The sequence below is a fragment of the Uloborus diversus genome, chromosome 6 (genome assembly GCF_026930045.1).
Source record: "Uloborus diversus isolate 005 chromosome 6, Udiv.v.3.1, whole genome shotgun sequence".
Classification (NCBI taxonomy): domain Eukaryota; kingdom Metazoa; phylum Arthropoda; class Arachnida; order Araneae; family Uloboridae; genus Uloborus; species Uloborus diversus.
The window spans coordinates 10,396,131-10,411,482 of NC_072736.1; the positions used below are offsets into that span (position 1 = coordinate 10,396,131).

The following is a 15,352-nucleotide window of genomic DNA, read 5'->3' on the forward strand; positions in this document are numbered from 1 at the left end:
AAATTAATGAAAAACGATTAAATAATTTTTTTAATTGTTAAGGACGAAAGTGCTGCAAATATTGTTAAGAGTTCTTGATACAACTTCAAACCTTCTTTAAATGACGACACAGTTCTTGAGAAAACACAGGAGATTTATTTACACAATGTACAAGAAAGATCGTTAACAACTGCTAAATTAATCATCAGCAATTAAGCAAATATCAATCGACACCGTAAACTCAACGGTTACACACGTATTTACATCCAAATACGCAAAAATACAGTTCAAAGGCTTCACAAAACAGAGCTAATACATGCTCTCCAGCGCACCGCTGACACGATTCACAAGCAAAAACTAACTCGAGACTAACTCCCCCGTCGGCCGTGGCTATTTATAACTCTCGAAAGAAGTTTCCACAAAATTCGAAGTGCTTCTCGTATTTTCTTTTTATTCCTTCACGAATCTTATCATTGAAAAATAGGGGATCGTATACTTCAGTCGAATGTCAGGGGGTTGTATGTACATTACAAGAAACTATATACAGGCTATATTACTAAGATAATTTTAGATGAAAAATAACGGAATAAACGCCAAATCTAGCTAGATTACAACAACTTAATCACAAAAATAATTACTATTTACAGAATTTGTAACATTGCCCTTTTCCTAAGGACTGAACGTCCCGGGCAGTACAATCCCCAGAAAGGATGCCAAACTAATATCACAAGTTTACAAATAGGCACATTAATTAATAACTCATCAGACACAGAAAACACAATAATAACAAGAAATATTACTAAACATTAAAAGCGAAAATTAGCTACAACTTTTATGTTATCAACCATGGTTGTTTACGTAAATACTCATGAGCTCTGGCCATAGTATGGGGCCAACCGGTCATGATGTACAACCCTTGGTTTTGCATTAGTTGATTTTTGGATCCTCACTACGACGTCATTCAGTCGGTTAAGGACTTTATAGGGTCCATCCCAATGCGACTGCAATTTGGGTGAAAGACCTTTCCGTCGGATGGGATTCCATAACCAAACCTTGTTACCTTCGTTGAATTCATGTCCAGTGGACCTTGTGTCGTGTCGGGCCTTCATCTTCATTACAAGAAACTATTTACAGGTTACGTTACTAAGGTAATTTTAGATGAAAAATAACGGAATAAACGCCAAGTTTAGCTGGATTACAGCAAAATATTCATAAAAATTATTAATATTTACAGAATTTGTAACAATATCTTTTTCGGTATTGAGTGTCAAAAATGTTGTAGATGAAAAACTATATTCTTCATTTTAGCTACACTCACTGTCACCATTTCAAGAAATAACCGGCCAGTTGAAGTTTGGATCGAAGAATACAAGAGCACCCAAGTATGGACACAAGCAGAAATACTCGTCACTAGGATCCCCAATACGTTCCAGGTAAAATTGATCATCAGATTTTGAAACCTTTCCGACAAAGCGTTAACGCTACTATCGAGCAGAAATACTCGTCACTAGGATTCCCAATACATTCCAGGTAAAATTGATCATCAGATTTTGAAACCTTTCCGACAAAGCGTTAACGCTACTGTCTGACCACGGATTGTATGGAAAGGCAAACATCCGTTTTACAGACGGAAATGGATGAATTTCTATGATTTTTTTTTACCGATGTCAGCTTTTGCAGAAGCCGAGTCTCATTCAAATGAGCGGAATACGCGCATCAAATTTTTACTTTTCCCCCTTATTCACTTAGATTCGTCTTATCTGGACGTTTGAATATTCCATGCAATCCGTGGTTGGACAGTACACTGCTCACGGAAAATCTCTGTATCTCAAAAAGTTTACACTATCCTCAGAAACCAAGACCATAGACAGGGCAGGGACCGTCGGGACAAATCCTCCCCCGAAATTTTAAATTATCTCCAAAAAAATAAAGAAACGAAGACAATCTATATATATAATCAAAACTCTTCCTTCGATTCCTCCTTCACTATCATTTGGCCTTGTTAACAAATCGTCTTTCATTCAGATCTCTTCTTCTTTTCGCCCCTCCCTTCACACCACAATACAATTTTTTTAAATTTTTTTTCTAAAAGTCCTCATTTGTTCACACCTGGGTCTATTACTGATTGCTAATGACTCTTATTACGAATAGCATTTTAAAAACATTCTTTGATATACACTTCAACAAGAGACGTAACAGATTTACATGACCAAAACTATCATTTTTAATCCTATCATACTTTTGATTACATGCTTAATTTTGTAGATTTTAATAAAGTAAGCCTTTAAGAATATTAATTTATTTTTTGAGGTGGTGAGTGTAGATTACTTTTCAACTGTGACTATTTTCACTTATTTGCGTGAGAGTTATTCTGAAAGCCCCCGACGCATGCATTTGTAATTGCAAACAAGTAATAAACACTGTATCAAGTGTCATAGACCGTAAAAGCGTACGCAGTCCCCTTATTTTGTGAACTCTCTAATAAATAATTCCGATGGAATATAAATTAGGTATCAAATATTAATGAAGTAATTAATTAAAATAATTATTTGATACGATTTTTTTAAATACATTGTTGTTTAATTTTTGCAAACAACATAAACATAATTTTTAAATGCTAATATTTTTCCACTTGATTACATGTCCTAGAACCACTTTTGCCTCGACCATGTCCCTCCCCGAAAAAATATCCTGGCTACGGCCTTGCCAGAAACCTGTCATGTAAAGTTTATACTGCTTTCAGAAAAGAGATCTATTTAAAAACAGTGTGCATTGCCCTTAGAAAATGGATGTAGGGGAAAGAGTGGTACATGTGAACATGGTATATTTTACATAGATAACTTCAAGCAAAATATATCTGAAAAAATTCTTAAGTAATGGCAGTACCAGTTGTACCTTTTGGCCATACTTTCAAAGCAGTGAGCTATTTTATGTTTCTGTAGTGACTGACAACTTCTTTGTTTTAGCAGCTGTTGTATATAATTTTATCAGTGTTTTCAGGTGAAAACATATTTTAAACTAATCAATTAACTGAACTTAATTATTGCAAACGATTATATGAACATTCAAGTATATTTAAGACAATGTTTAAGTTTTTCTTACTAAATTTAGAATTATTCAGTAAGTTATTTAACTGTGTAACTTACTGAATATACCTGCCTTGCCTTCAATCTTCGAGTTGAACCGAACCATTGCTTCGGTCACTAGTCTGGTCAGTGCTAATTCTGTATTAGCTGCCAGTTTGTTTGGCACTCTTGGCTTCCTTAAGAAGTTTCCATCTCCAGCTCAGTCACTTTCCTATGCCGAGCTGATGAGTGCTAGTAAGCACGAAACTGCAGTCCTCGGCTGGAATTTACTGAGCTGGCGGTGTATTTCATAAATTTAGAATTCTTTATTTTTCAAGTTAGTTCTAAGGTAGATGATGAGGCACTATTGAACACAACATCTAGGGGCATATGTGAGCAGTTCCCATAACCTCTCCACATTATTAATATTGCAGTAGGGTATTTTATAAGTGTTGAAAATGGTGTAAACATTTATCATTATTAGTTTTCTATAGTAAGTTTGTAGATATGTTCTTACTTATTACTATTGCTTGAAAATCGCCTGTCAAGGGATGGCGGGTGAAAATTGTTTCTTATTTTGAGTGAAGCAACTGCCTGTTTGGGGATATTTTGTTAGTTGAAATTTTAGGTCGCCAAATGTTGGGCAATTACTTGTTCCTTTCTGCCAAAATCACCGAGGTCGAAGTATATTAACTCTTTTAGGTCGCCAAATGTTGGGTAATTACTTGTTCCTTTCTGCCAAAATCACCGACGTCGAAGTATATTAACTCTTTTAAGTCGCCAAATGTTGTGCAATTACTTGTTCCTTTGTGCCAAAATCACCGAGGTCGAAGTATATTAACTCTTTTAGGTCGCTAAATGTTGGGCAATTACTTGTTCCTTTGTGCCAAAATCACCGAGGTCGAAGTATGTTAACTCTTTTAGATCGCCAAATGTTGGACAATTACTTGTTCCTCTCTGTCAAAATCACCGAGGTCCAAGTATATTAACTCTTTTTGGTGCCAAGTGTTTGGCAACAATCAGAAAAAAAAATCAATAGTCTCGACTATCGAAATCTTCTCGTAAAAATATATACAAAATTAAATAAACATTTTCAATTGAGGCAGTGAGAAGCAAAGGGATGTAAGTGCCAAAACTAAAAATTTGGAGTTAATCAGTGCAAGTGATAGAAGAACCTCTCCTGTGTTTTGGGCCATGATAATGAACTAGTGGTCCTGGTAGGTGCTGCTATACAGCATGATTCAAAAAAAAAAAAAAAATAATAATAATAATTTGAATTTTGTCATTTTGAATTCAAATTATGTTTTTCGCAATCACGAGTGTGTGTGTATATGTAGGCGTGTGTGTTTGTGTGTGGGGGGTATGTGTGTTTGTGTGTAGGGGGTATGTGTATGTGTGTAGGCATGCGTGTTTGTGTCTGTGTGCAGGCATGAGTGTGTGGGTAGTTGTGAGTAGGTGTGTGCGTGTGGGGGGTATGTGTATGTGTGTGTAGGCATGTGTGTTTGTGTCTGTGTGCAGGCATGAATGTGTGGGTCGTTGTGTGTATGTGAGTGTATGTGTTTGTGTGTGTGTGTGTGTAGGTGTATGTATGTGTGTGTAGGTGTATGTATGTGTGTGTAGGTGTATATATGTATATGTGTGTAGGTGCGTGTATGTATGCGTGTAAGTGTAGGATATTGACGAAACCTGGAGACAGTTTTCGCTAGAGGTGCAGCATCATGAGGAGCCGGTCGACGGTGATGCTGCGGAGGGTGCTAGTGGGAAAATAAAATCATAGGAACGTCAAAAACAGTCAAGTGAAAGCAATAAGCAATCGTGATTGCTCAAAAAACCTACCTAGGGCCTGAAATTTAAACTTGTTTTGCTCAAAGTTTTAAAATTTCCACTTACATCACTTTAATACTCATTGCCTCAACAGTAAATTAATTCATGATAAAGTAAAATACACATCGAGTTATAAAAACATATCTGAAGTTCAATAATCATTTTGGAAAAATATTAGGGAAATTATCGTAACTCGAAACACTTGATGAGCTTCCACATTTGTTTGTTTTCCAAATTTTGTACGGCTGGTTAAGCTGATAGTTCGTTTGCAAACTATGTATCAAAAACAGTACAAAATATGAATTCTGTGTGCGTACTACAAAAGCCTACATTTTAAAAATTATTTCTTTTCTTACAGATAATTTTTGCAGCAAGCCGAAACAAACAGGAATCTGTACACGTAGCAATTGATGATGTTGTCACTCAGAAATGCTTAGCCACACGTAAGAATATTTTTTTTCAAAATAAAAATTCACTTTTAAAGTCGTGTTCTTTTTGAGTAGAATAGGTACAGTAGACTTGTATGAGTTCAAATTGATTGGAGGCACTTGCTGAATTACCAAAAATTAGAATTAACTTGGAAACTTTCATTTAACAGCAACTAGCAAACCTGTAGGACATTTCTCTCCTTCTTCCTACTCCGTGGCTATAATAATTACGACTTCAAATACGTTAATGCGTAGAACTTACATAAAAACCCTATTTTCGCGCATGCACACAGAATTTCCGTCAACTCGTATGTTCCGCTTCTTTGGCGAAATTAAGAAGTTTCAGTTTCGTTGTTGCCAGCGAAGCGAGAATTCGTCAGATTGTTCGTGTGTTATGAAGAGCGTTAATATTTTCCCTCTTTATATCGGAATTAAAGTTATATTTTTTTCAGAACTGAAAAAAATTCAGTTGCAATCCCTTTTGCGCGATAATATCAATAGTTTGTTTAATTTGAACTATGAATCGTGTTGATATCTCAATTGGTTAATTTTAATTGTTGCATTAGGATGCTTTCTTAACCAATACACGTTCACTTTTATGGGCCCACGAGAGGCCATGTCGGCATTGTCAGAAAGAGAGCGGGGCTCCTTGGAAGGACCCCGCTCTGAATGGTAGTAGAAGAAGTTTTAAAAACTTTATAGGGGGAGGGGATCACTCGACGTTAAATACCGGTTATCACAAATTTGCCATTTCAACTGCGCTTGCGCGCGGACTTAGCTGATTTCAAAACTCTTGCTCAAACTAATTTAAAGTATTTTAAATTTGTTAATAAATATGAGATAACAACAGATAAATATTAGAAATTACAAAGCTTTCTTTGATTTAGCTTTTACGCCTCGGTAAAGATTGAGTTTTGCGTCTTAATTATTAATGGGTTCGTAGTCTGATTTTTCTATCAAACAAAGGCCCTTTTCAGAGCCAAATTTTTAACGTCAGAAGAGCGTACTCGAATTGCAGCATCGCTTCTAATACAAAGCCGAACCCTCAACCTAAATACAAATGTAGAAAACTGAGCTGTTTACGCCTAACGTAAAATATCCGCAAAAGACGGATATCTATACTCATATTCCAATCATTTTTGAAGTACATATCGTGTTTTACGTTTACGTTAAATAAATATTTCCAAACCAATAAATATTGAAGTGTCATTTTTCTCTTTTCTTTATAAAGATTATCAGTTATTCATATCCGTAGTTTCATATAATGTATCCCGAAATCGCTGTGAAAATATTCTAATTGCATTCATTAATTTGTTGGAACTCTAGCTCAGCCGAAATCTAAACAAGCAACACGAAATCTCAAAACAGAAAGCCCAAAAAGCTAAGTCCGTGCGCAAGCGCAGTGGAAATGGCAAATTTGTGATAACCGGGATTTAACGTCTAGTGAGGGGATCCGGAGACCAAACTGACAAAGGGGCACACATTTACCTTCTCGGCGGCCTTGTGAATTTTTCCCTATAGATAAAAATTAAATAACTATTTGAAGAATGCAGAAAATATCTTGAAATTTCAAACACTGACCAATCACACAGAGCTATGAAAGATTGTGCATTTTTAAGTCAATATTTTAGTTTATCCGTAATTAAGTCCCGCATTTTCTTTTCAAACGATATATCGGACGGATAGAAATCTCAATATCACTATCGCAGTAGTAGATATATATCGATATATGACGATATATCGGTATATCGCCCAGCCTTAATTCCCACTAATCATTAAAATAGCTGATTGTTTGCACAATTAACAAAATTACTACTTTGATATTAAATTGACCTCGATTTTTAAATATTAAAAGTTCGTTTCTTTTTTTTATTTCTGTGAACAAGGCATTTTTTTAATTTTTTATTTATCAGTAAAGCAATTGGAACTTAGCTGGGCCATTGTTTATGGTTACTTCTAGTAGGTAACACTTTCATGTAAGAATGAAAAAAAAAGAAAACAAAAAGTTTCGAGACTGAAAAATATTTTTGTTCAAAAGCTACGTTTTCTGAAGAATGATCCTTATAGGCGGGAGTAATAACGCCTTCGGCAAACGGGGTTTAACGCTCACTGGCGGAATCTGAATGATATGACTTTAGCCTATATAAATTCTTGTCCTATTTTTTGAACGTAAAAATTAAAAAACAATTTATTTAGCTCAAAGAGCTCAACAGATAAGTATGCTGATATCGAACGAATTAGCTGTTACTAATTCGGCTAAAAAATTTAGTTTATGTATAGTTAATTAAACTACAAGTAACTACCCTGGAACCTTTGTAACATGATCACCTAAGGAATTTCAATAAACTGGTCTATGTTTAAATATGATCAAAGGCATTATCCAAATTAAATACCTGCAGTTTTGCTTTCGCAGCCCTGGATTGTCAATAGTTTTAATCGTATTTTTAAAAATAAATCCCTGAAAAAGTCAGGAAACACATTGGTATCCAGTAATAATTCAATGTGCACAAAAAAAAAAAAAAAAATGTTTTACCTGATCTATTTTTTTTCTTTTCAGCCACGGACGGTGCTGATCAGTGTGGAGAAGAACAATTCAACTGCAAGAACTCTCGCTGCATACCCAAGGAAAATATCTGTGATTACACTGATGACTGTGGTAACTTCCAAGACGAAAGGCAAGAAACTTGCGGTTAGTAAAAATAATTTTTACATACGACAAACCTTTATTAATCCGGAGCCGATTAAACCGGACTTCGGTTTATCCGGACAGCCATCTAGATACATATTACACATACTGTATAAATAAAAGGTGAGTTCGCGCAATAATGTATTTCTGTAGTTTTTTTCTTATGCAGTTTTGTATTTCCTTCGCTTGAATTCAAAATATAATTTTTAATTTGTACAGTAATTTGTTTATGTACCTTGGCGCAATTTGGCAGCTTTTTTGTTTAATCTGTACTTTCATTGATTCCAATGACCTGGATCAACTATTAGTCCATATTAAGGAAGTACTATTGCAAGATAGGAAGGATGAGGACGATTGCCACTTCCTTGAGGGACCTTACTACGACAATTTTTCGATATTGAATTGAACAAAAATCCGAAATTTTCGACTACATCTTTGATGAGGTTTTCTGAAGTTGTGAATGAAAAATGTTTTAGGAATTGAAATCCAAAAAAAAAAAAAAAACATTGCTGTTCATTTTTGATGACGTTGGGAGAAAAAATGGTGTTCGGAACTTTTTTCCGGGAAAATTTTCGAAATTGAAATTTCAAAATAGATGATCTTCGATGATTCTGCGAGAATATTGGTCTCAATTCCCCGTGAATGCCCTTCCCGCAATTTTTTGATATTGAATTTCAAAAAATTCAATTTTAGACTACCTTCAATGATGTTAGAGGAATCATTAGAGGAAGAGGGGACGGATTGGGGGCTCATCCCCCGAAATATTTCATAGTTGCAGACCGAAAAATTTGTAATCAAATATCGTTACTTGAAATCAACTGTAGGATATCTTACCGTTGTTTCTGGTCTTAGATGTGTTGCTGTTGCTCTGAGGCAGCGATATATAAACCAGGATATGTAGTAAAGAGTAAGTAGTAAAAATCAAATCGCAATTCTCTTGAAAATTTTCTACATCCGGCTTTTTTGTATTGTAATGCAAACCAGAAACTGCTGTTATTTTAGTTGAAACGGAAAGTAACGAATTCAACAGTTAATTATATTAACAAAAGTGTTGCATTCCATCATACTCTACTTTTGTTTAATGTTGTAATGAGTAGAGCTTCAAATCTGTGTTCTATTAACATTGCGATTTTCCTCCGACAGCTGCAGCCATTGGAAGATGCGGTTTCGACCGCTCATTCTGCAACTGGATTCATGACGAAACTATTACTGGAAGGTGGATCCTGCAAGATCCATTCCCCTCCCTGGAGCAAGGACCAACCAGAGATCACACCACAGGAACAGTACAAGGTACGTACTCGACAATAAGCGTACTACATTCTTCTTTCCAGCCTTAGTTTTGTTAGAAAGATAGCCATGTTCATCTATGCTGCCATCATCAGAGCCTAATTTACCATCAGGCTCAGTCTGAGAGCTCTTTAGGTTATTAGTAATCTAAAAGTGTAGGCAATGAGGAGAACTAGAAGATAGCCTGGAGCAAAGAAGAGTCAGAGGGGACATGATTCAGTTATTTAAATTTATCAAAATGAAAGATGTAAATGGATTAAATTTTAGCGGGGAAAGCAGGACAAGAGTTCATTGTTTTAAGCTATTTAAATCACAGGCTAACTTGGAAATTAGGAAAAACTACTACTTTAGCAGGGTCGTGGGCACTTGGAATAGCTTACCGGAAGAGGCGGTAATAAGCAAGGGGGTGGATAGCTTTAAGAGGGCCATTGATCTTCATTGGGGACTAATTAATTGACTAGGACCAGCCTAGCTGGGCTCAGAGCCTGTTGCTGGTCATCACATTTGCATTTGTAATAAGATTTGGAGCAATGTAACTTTTAATATTAAAATACTATTTGTAGCTGTTTAAGGTTACTCTGATCCTAATCACAGCATTATGACTCTACCAGGTTCGTTTGCCCTAATTATAGTGCTGAATACTATTAACTGCATCACGCCAATGTTTGACAAATAGCTGAACTAATGAGCATCAAGAAAGCAAGTTTTTAAGCACTGAATATTTTTGTGCGGATTGATTTATCTATCCTTTTGATACATGATTGTTTCTCATTTTTATTTATTTATTTTTGAAAAGCGTTTTAAAAATTAGCATTAGCCCTATTTAGAGCCGCTATATAGAGCAGCTTTATAGATAGGCCAACGCATCAGCTTAAGTTTAGCCATTTTGGATCGGGTTTTTCATTGTTGCGGAGCTAGGGTTACCACAGCAGTTTCGTTTTTCGACAAATTTGCTGTAAATAATGCTTTATTTAATAAACAATTCACCTACAGCTAATGATCACTCACAGTGAATAATCAGCAAACGTGATAGCTCGCCAGAAACGACAACCACTCAAACACGCGCTAGATCCAAAAGGGCTGAACCTAAGCTGATGTGCCGGCTGGTATATATAGGGGCCTTAGTCCAATTGTAATCAAAGATTGAAGTAAAGACTACAGACACAACAGCGAAATCATCAGAAGGATAAAATGTTGACGGTCTACCACAACGTTTCTGCGGCAATACAAATATTTTGTACTTTTTATTGGGTTAAACAAAGACGAACAAGTTATAAACTTTAACGCTAATTTAAAAAATAAAATAAATAAAACTATAATATTTCCGCTAAATAATATCGTATAATGCTCAGTTTTCTGTCGTTCACCTGGAGTAGCACTGACTTAGATAGAAACATAGATACATAGATACCACAACCTTTGATAATGTTAGGTAGTACGGGTCGACGAAAATATTAATTTGCGACTGTGTCGAGCCAAACGTTTAACGACAAAAAACTATAAGTTAGCTAAGGTAATTAGTTCGTTATTCAGTAGGGCTTGTCAGCGTAGGCAGTTAGTTGATCTAAAAAGTTTATGATTTGTGTTGTTTGTATATGTAGTTTGAGTTTGTCTATCCTAGGATTGCTCATTTGTTTGGTTTGTTGGCTCAAGTGATATGATTTACTGGTGAAGAGGTTGTGTTTTGATTAACCAAGCAAAAAAAAAAGAGCTTATGCTTCGTTATTTCTTCCGAACATATTGCATAAGCGTTTGAGGAGTTAACATTGAAAAGAAACAAAAAAAAGGGGGGGGGGGTAACAAAAGGAAAATTTTACATGAAAAGGAAAAAAAAAAGAAGAGTCTGCTGAACCCGTACTAATGAATTAAATTTATTAACTGTTTATAGTGTGTTTTGGAAATAAAACTACTCAATTTTTATGGTTTTAGCAGTTAGTTTAGTGACTACTAATACTGTTTTTCTTCTGTAAAGGTTTGCTTTCGTCCTTTATTAGTTCAGCTCTTCAATTTAAATCTATTCTTTTCTTATGCCATTCAAATGCAAAAAAGCAAAATGCTACATGTTTCTGAGCAACACCAATGTTGACATACTTTAAAACGTTTCGATTTTTTCTAGGAAAATTTTTGTACCTCGCCGGAAAAATTCGTCGAAACCCCGCCAGAATTTTTGGTCCTATTCTTCAACCACAGGAAGGCTGCCAGGTATGTTTGAAACTTTTAGCACAGAGTTAAATACGCTATGGCTTTGGGGAACGTTGGCGCAGTGGTCTACACTGGCGTCACATACTTCGGTAAATAAAGAAAACATATGAAGGGGAATTTTTCTCTGTCATTTAGTGCAAATATAGTAATCAATACAATAAAAACAAGAAGTTCCGTCTAGAACTATACGAGCCTACTTTCCCGTATACCCATACTACTTTCTAGTACCTGATCAATATTCTCAAAAATAGCTAAAATCGCAAATTGTTTCAAACATATTTTTGCCAATTTCTAGGAATAAAGTATTCCTCACACATCTAAAAAAATTAGATGCGTAAAAAAACAAAGCAGCACCTTTTAAACAAAGCAGCTAATACACTCTTTTCCCTTAAAAAAAAACTTTAACAGCTTTCAAAACGAAAAAATAATAATTAAAATTAATAAGCTTATTAAAATAAATACATCATATCAAAAAAAAAATCGTTTCTTTTTCCCCTGTTGCCAAAAATAATTTTTTTAATGAATTAATGCACTTACCAAAATAAATAAAAACAAAAAAATGACAACTTAAAGAAATAATTTTCATTGTCAAAAAAAAAAAAAAAAATCATCTGCGCATACTTTTATGTAGAAACATAGACTTCGAGTTTATCCGCTGAAAACTGAATACCTAAATTAAAACTTTAGCGTGAAAATAAAAACAAATCATATCAACAATAATTATTTCACAGTAAAAAGCATAGCTGCGGATTCGGAGTCGGAGTCACTCTCATTTTGGGATAAAGGAGTCGGAGACGAATATCCAAGAATCGGAGTCAGTCATTTGTCCTCCGTGTATACATTTTTGCCAAAGCTACGAAGTCAGAGTCGAAGTCGGGGAATCGGAGTTCGATTAATTGTCGGACACAGGAGTCGGAGTCGGAGTCAGGTGCTTCTAAATTCTCGGAGTCGGAGTCTGGAGTTTGGCGTCAAGAGCTATTTCCAACAAAATTTGTTTGAAATAAATCCGCCTTCAAGTTCGGAATCTACATTGACTTTCAGTTTCCCCGTAGGCGCTAATGTTAAGTTTTTTCGAACTGTTCAAAATTGAACAAAAAATAGTTCAAATCAAAAAGTGAAATATGGAAATGAGGTGTCCTCGCCGAGATCTTTCGAACAAAAAAAAATTTGTTCGAATCGGACTATTCATTCAAAAGTTATTTGCGGGGGACAGACAGACAGACCGACAGACATTTTTCCCCATCTCAATACCCTACTTTCTAATTTTTAATTTTTCGATATTTATTTAATCATTTTATTTATTTTTGATTTTTTTTTGTTTTTCGCGACATTTTTAACATGCATTAAGCCTTCTTTCATGCTTTTTTCTTCTTTTTCTGACTTTTACTGGGAAAGTAGGCTAAAAAGCATATACAAGAACGCCACAAATATAAAATTAAAGCTTAAAATGTTGAACTTGTTACTCAGATTCGTTTTTTCGCTAACATTATCCGAATATGCACAGTGACGTATTTTCCCTTTCCTCTATTTTCTTTGTCGGCATATGTAGATTATACATTTCTCTTCTGCAGCTCCGTTTCTTCGTCGACATTCGCGGAGGAGGGCCTCTCTACCTGCAAGTCAAGACCAGGACAGAGTCCAATGGAGAGGAGACCGTCGTCTGGACACGCGAGGATCCCACCGAAGGTTTCTTTTTCGCTAAACAGACTGTCGACTTTGACTCGGAGACAAAAAGCTTCCAGGTATGTACAACACCATCAGTGTTTTTTTGAGCAATCACGATTGCTTATTGCTTTCATTTGACTGTTTTTGGCGTGCTATCATTTTATTTTCCCACCAGCACCCTCTGCAGCATCACCGTCGATCGGGTCCTCACGATGTTGCTCCTATAGCGAAAGCCGTCTCCAGGTTGCGTCCATGTCCTACACACACGCGCATAACACACACACGCACGCAAACACACACACACACACACAAACACATACACCGACACACACATACACCTACACTCACATACACCTTCACTCGCATACACCTACACTCACCTACACAAAAACATACACACACACAAACACATACACAGACACACACATATACTTACTCACATACACAAACACATACACACACGCACAAACACATACGCACACGCATACATACAGACACCTACACATACACACACACACAAAAACATGCACACACACATACACACAACTACCCACATATTCATGCCTGCACACAGACACAAACACGTATGCCTACACACACATACACATACACCCTACACACAAACACACCAACCCCCAACGCACAAACACACACGCCTACATACACACACTCGTGATTGCGAAAAACATAATTTGAATTCAAGATGTCAAAATTCAAATTAATTCTTTTTTTTTTTAATCAATGAGTGTAAGCCTCGTAGAAGGATGCTGTTTAGCTGAAAATTGAAAACAAAATCTTAAGTATCATCGAAAACAAAATCTTAAGTGCAAATCTATTTACTCTTTAATGAATCAGTAAAGTTGAATCAAAATCGGAAATTTGGGAAACTATTTATCAAAAAATTAATGCGTTCGTTTTTTCATTTTCGTTTCCAGGTCATCATTGAAGGGTCAATTGAAATTTACAAAGGAAAAGTCAACTACATAGCACTAGATGATATTTCTTTCAACCACAAATGTGTTCCGCAGACATGTGAGTATTATGGGGAAGAATGTTTTTCGGGTAACGTTGCAATTTTATGTTTCTGGAGGGTTTCCTTTCTTTAAGTGGTACCAGAGTTTTTTTAGGAGTACATTTGAGGCAGTCTACCTAGGATGTGACATCCCCTTTGACCACGACAACGACGTCCAAAACAAACTACATAGGGTTTCAACAGTTATGTGGAACCCTTACAGGAACCCTAAAAGGAAAAACGAGAAAGGAAACACAACTGAAGTTCTATTAGGTTATGGCGGTGCCAACCTTACTATACGGCTCTGAAACATGGATTTTGAACAGTCAAGAAACTAGTAGAATTCAAGTAGCAGAGATGAAGTATTTGCGATCACTGAAAAACTGCAATATCCAAGATAAAATAAGGAATGAATCTATTCGAAGGGAATTACAGATATTCAGCCTCAATGAAAAAATCACGGAATATCGTAACGATTTGAAAAACCATGTTTGACGTATGGCACGAGGGAGACTTCCAAGAGCTGCCTTTATTACAGACCAAAGGGCAAACGAAACCGCGGTAGGCCCAGGAAGCGGTGAGGCGACCAAGAATCCGGAAGAGGCTTTATGCCTAATCCTTGAAGAAGAAGAAGAAGAAGAAGATTTGAGGCAGTGAGAAGCAAAGTGATGTAAGTGGATATTTTCAAGTTTTGAGCAAAACGCGTTTAAAGATAAAACCCTAGGTAGACTTTCTTTGAAAAGTTTTCCTAAATCCTGCTGTATAACAGCACCTACCAGGGCTACTAATACTATCTCTTGCCTCAACACTGAGGAGAGGTTCACCTACCATTTGTACTGGTTATCTCCAAATTTTTAATTTTGCCATTTACATCCCTTTGCTTCTCACTGACTCATTTTTCTTTGAAAGATTATAATTTTCAGAAAAATGTGTCGAAGTTGAATGAAAAAACATGCATTTTTGGTGCTGTAAATCCTAGTAAAAGAAGATGAGTTTCCTTGCAAAGCTTTAAACTTATTTCTAATCTTATACAGTGCTTGTATTATTTATCCCATAGAAGAAGTTCTGAACTTGTGTTACTTTATATAATAAAAGAAGGACTTTTTTTGTACTATCATGGTTCGGTAAAAAAAAAGAAGTCCATTTTTGCTTTAATCCTCTGTTATATTTTGAACAACAGCACCATTTGACTAGTCAGTACAAT

At 35.7% G+C, this 15,352-nt stretch overlaps 1 protein-coding gene across 1 annotated transcript in view; it reads left to right on the top strand.

Moving 5' to 3' along the window:
* LOC129224200 (MAM and LDL-receptor class A domain-containing protein 2-like) overlaps window positions 1–15,352 on the top strand; it is a 150,054-nt gene that overhangs the window by 14,319 nt on the left and 120,383 nt on the right. The window contains 7 exon segments of the mRNA XM_054858617.1: window positions 1,288–1,412; window positions 5,227–5,311; window positions 7,854–7,985; window positions 9,126–9,272; window positions 11,386–11,471; window positions 13,043–13,213; window positions 14,072–14,168. Coding sequence (XP_054714592.1) covers window positions 1,288–1,412; window positions 5,227–5,311; window positions 7,854–7,985; window positions 9,126–9,272; window positions 11,386–11,471; window positions 13,043–13,213; window positions 14,072–14,168 — 843 coding nt within the window.